The 3,159-nt window shown below is 43.7% G+C and overlaps 1 protein-coding gene across 1 annotated transcript; it reads left to right on the top strand.

The window, feature by feature from the left end:
* The first annotated feature begins 757 nt into the window (after nt 1–757).
* LOC135211285 (uncharacterized) lies at nt 758–1,694 on the top strand. Its single transcript, XM_064244603.1, has 2 exons — nt 758–1,136; nt 1,231–1,694. The coding sequence occupies exons 1-2, from the start codon at nt 758–760 to the stop codon at nt 1,692–1,694; spliced, it is 843 nt and encodes a 280-aa protein (XP_064100673.1).
* Nucleotides 1,695–3,159: the final 1,465 nt, after the last annotated feature.

The following is a 3,159-nucleotide window of genomic DNA, read 5'->3' as shown; positions in this document are numbered from 1 at the left end:
CGATATGCCACCCCCATCGAGCTTGAGATGCTAGCCGTTGTCTGGGCAATGTCGAAATGTAGGCTATATTTAGCAGGCCTACAGAATTTTACTCTGATGACGGATCACCGGCCCCTCATACCTATTCTGAACAGTTATACGCTGGATGCCATCGAGAACTCTCGTCTCCAGCGCCATCAAGGAGAAAATCTCGCCCTACATCTTTACAGCTGTGTGGCGTGCGGGTAAGTTGCTGTGCATCCCAGATGCATTGTCTCGCGCCCCAGTCAGCCACCCCACACAGGAGGACGAGATCTCAGGTGCTTCTTCCGCTGCTCATCTTCGAACTGTCATGGCTGTGAACGCCGTTACGCTTTCAGACGAGTCTCCAGCTCAGGATCCCGACAGGATACTTCAGGATCTTCGTGACGCAGCGAAAGCAGATCCTGCGTATACTCATCTACTCGATGGTGTCACATCAGGATTTCCTCGCAAACAGATATGACCTTCACAATTCCTTACTTCCTTATTGGAAACTACGTGAAGATCTCTACGCCGATGGTGACCTTGTCCTGTATGGAGCAAGGGTTGTAGTTCCTGCCGCTCTCCGTCATCGCACCTTGTCCCACTTGCATGACAGCCACAGAGGTGTGGAAGCAACCAAGCACGAGCAAGGCAGTCAGTTTTATCTGGCCTGGCATTGACTCTGATATTGCCAACACAGTCAGAGCTTGTGAGGCATGTACACTTGCAGCCATCTCAGCCGCAGGAACCTCTAATGAATGACGACAACCCGACAAGACCCTTCGAGTCCGTCTCAGCCGACTTCTTTGTTGTTGCAGGGAAGTCTTTCCTCGTCGTCGTCGATCGCCTGTCAGGATGGCCTGTTGTCGCACCCTGCCAAGGCGATACTACCGCTTCCAATACTATCAGGATCTTCTGCCGCTATTTCCGTGAAGTTGGTGTCCCCCTTCGCCTAAGGAACAGATGGAGGCCCCCAAATCACCAGCGCAGAGTTCAAGGATTTATGAAGCGATGGGGAGTTCGACACATGGTAACCTCACCCCACTACCCACAATCGAATGGTCACGCTGAAGCCGCTGTGAAGTCGATCAAGCACCTCATCCTCAAAACAGCCCCATCTGGCAACATTGATTGTGAAGCATTTGACGAGGCTTATTGGAGCTCAGAAATACTCCTAACTTTACTGGACGCTCTCCTGCCCAGAATCCTGTATGGCTGTCCTCTCAGGTCATGTATCCCTGCCCACCCTCAAGCATTCTCCAAAGGAGTGGCAGTCAAGACCGAAAGATTGTGACCGCCGTGCTGCCGCTCGTTACAAGCAGGTAAAGACCAAGTACGACAAGCATGCCCACCCCTTACCCCCGTTGAGCGTCGGACAGCAAGTTCGGATTCAAGACCCGACCTCTCATCGTTGGGACAAAGTTGGCACTGTCATGGGTCATGGAAGGTCAAGAGACTATCAAATTCGTCTCCCTAGTGGTCGTGTGTGGTGGCGTAATCGTCGTTTTCTTCGCCTGGTGCCACCCACTAATAGTGACCCCTTTCTCCCTGTCCCTGTGGCCCCTAGCCAGGACCTAGAAAGAGAGTCCTTAGTCAGTATTCCTCCAGTAAACCCACGTCGTTCCCAAAGACTCATGGAAAAGGAGTCCGCTCGAGAATGCACTACGAGCGTGAGGGGGAGGGAGGTGTAGGTACATGAAAAAGACGCATTTCACATGTACCAGTATTATTATGTTGTTATTATGTTCAAACATTATTATTTCACATTGTTGCGCGCCATTAGAGTATCCCATGTTAAGTCCAGTAATATGATATGGCAACATTTAAGTATTGGCAACATTGTAATTATTGCCCTCATGAGGCAGTCTCGTCTCATCTGTCTGTTGTTTAGCTGGCTGCTCTTTGTCCCCTGGATCTTGTATATTTCTACAATAGACATTTGGAATCTACATTTAAGTTGTGTCCTTGCCCCACCACTTAAGGTTAAGGAGTTTACCAACACATACATGCCTCTACCGAATTGATTTCATCTGCATTCTCGTACCAGATCTGCATGAAATTCGCCAATTTCATTCCGGCACAAAAGGAACAAAGACGGTGGAATTCTAACTTGTGTTCACCCACATTAATACAGAGAGGAAAACCATGAGGAATTAGCATGTCTTTGTGCAGGATGCTGAGCCAAATTAGACTTTGCCATACTGTAGGTTATGCAACTGTTAAATATTCACTAAACATTTGTTTTCCTCTTTCATAGAAATTCCTTTTTTTCATCTTGAGGAATTATTTTGGCAGAAGTTAGTGGGAGTGTATCATTATGATTAATTTTAATGTAAGTGTATCATTGTGATAAGTTTTAATGAAAGTGTATCATTATGAGGAATAGTGATAAAAGTGTATCAGTATGATTAATGTAATGAAAGTTTACCAGCTTGTTAAATGTTAATAAAGGCTTATCACTAAGATAAAGGTTAATGAAAGTTTATCATTACATATATATCTGTAAGAGGAGATTTTCTTATCATAAAATATAAATTCCTATCGCATACTACCGAAAGTGAACATTATTTTGGTAGCAAAATTACGAACTGTAAAATATGATAAACGCAATGCTTTACTGTTTGAGGATGGTGACAAACGCACACAAACACTCACACACATGAGCATACATGCACATACTCACAGGCATACATACACAGGAAGAATTAAAATGCAGAGATCTTACATTTTTGTATACGAAATTAAAGACCAATTGTTTTAAAAGGAAATGTTTATAATCTGAGACGGATTGTGACTAAAGCTTGTCTTCTTATTAATCAAAATGGATTTTTAATCTCGAGGGTTGAGAAAGTCAAACATTATATACATAAAGGAGAGACAACATCAAAGGAAACATCCGCTGTATTTAGACATTGCTTGAACAAATTATCGCAAGTTTTAATCAGAATATATAACTTTCGTTAGTGTACTTCTGAAATTTTTTCACTGAGAATTACAGTACAAGAACAAAGCTTAGATTTAGATACGTTGGCTAAATTTCACTAGACAGCTTGTAAAATCATTCAACCATGTAAAATTAAGGGACGCAGAGCAGCTTAAACAGGAAAAAAAGGTAAAACGGAAAATTCTAGAGGTGTGTTTACCTTCAGGGTAAAT

Source organism: Macrobrachium nipponense, chromosome 4 (assembly GCF_015104395.2).
Source record: "Macrobrachium nipponense isolate FS-2020 chromosome 4, ASM1510439v2, whole genome shotgun sequence".
NCBI classification, from domain to species: Eukaryota; Metazoa; Arthropoda; class Malacostraca; order Decapoda; family Palaemonidae; genus Macrobrachium; species Macrobrachium nipponense.
Note: the sequence above shows the minus strand (reverse complement) of the source record. Positions and strands in the feature narration are given on the sequence as shown.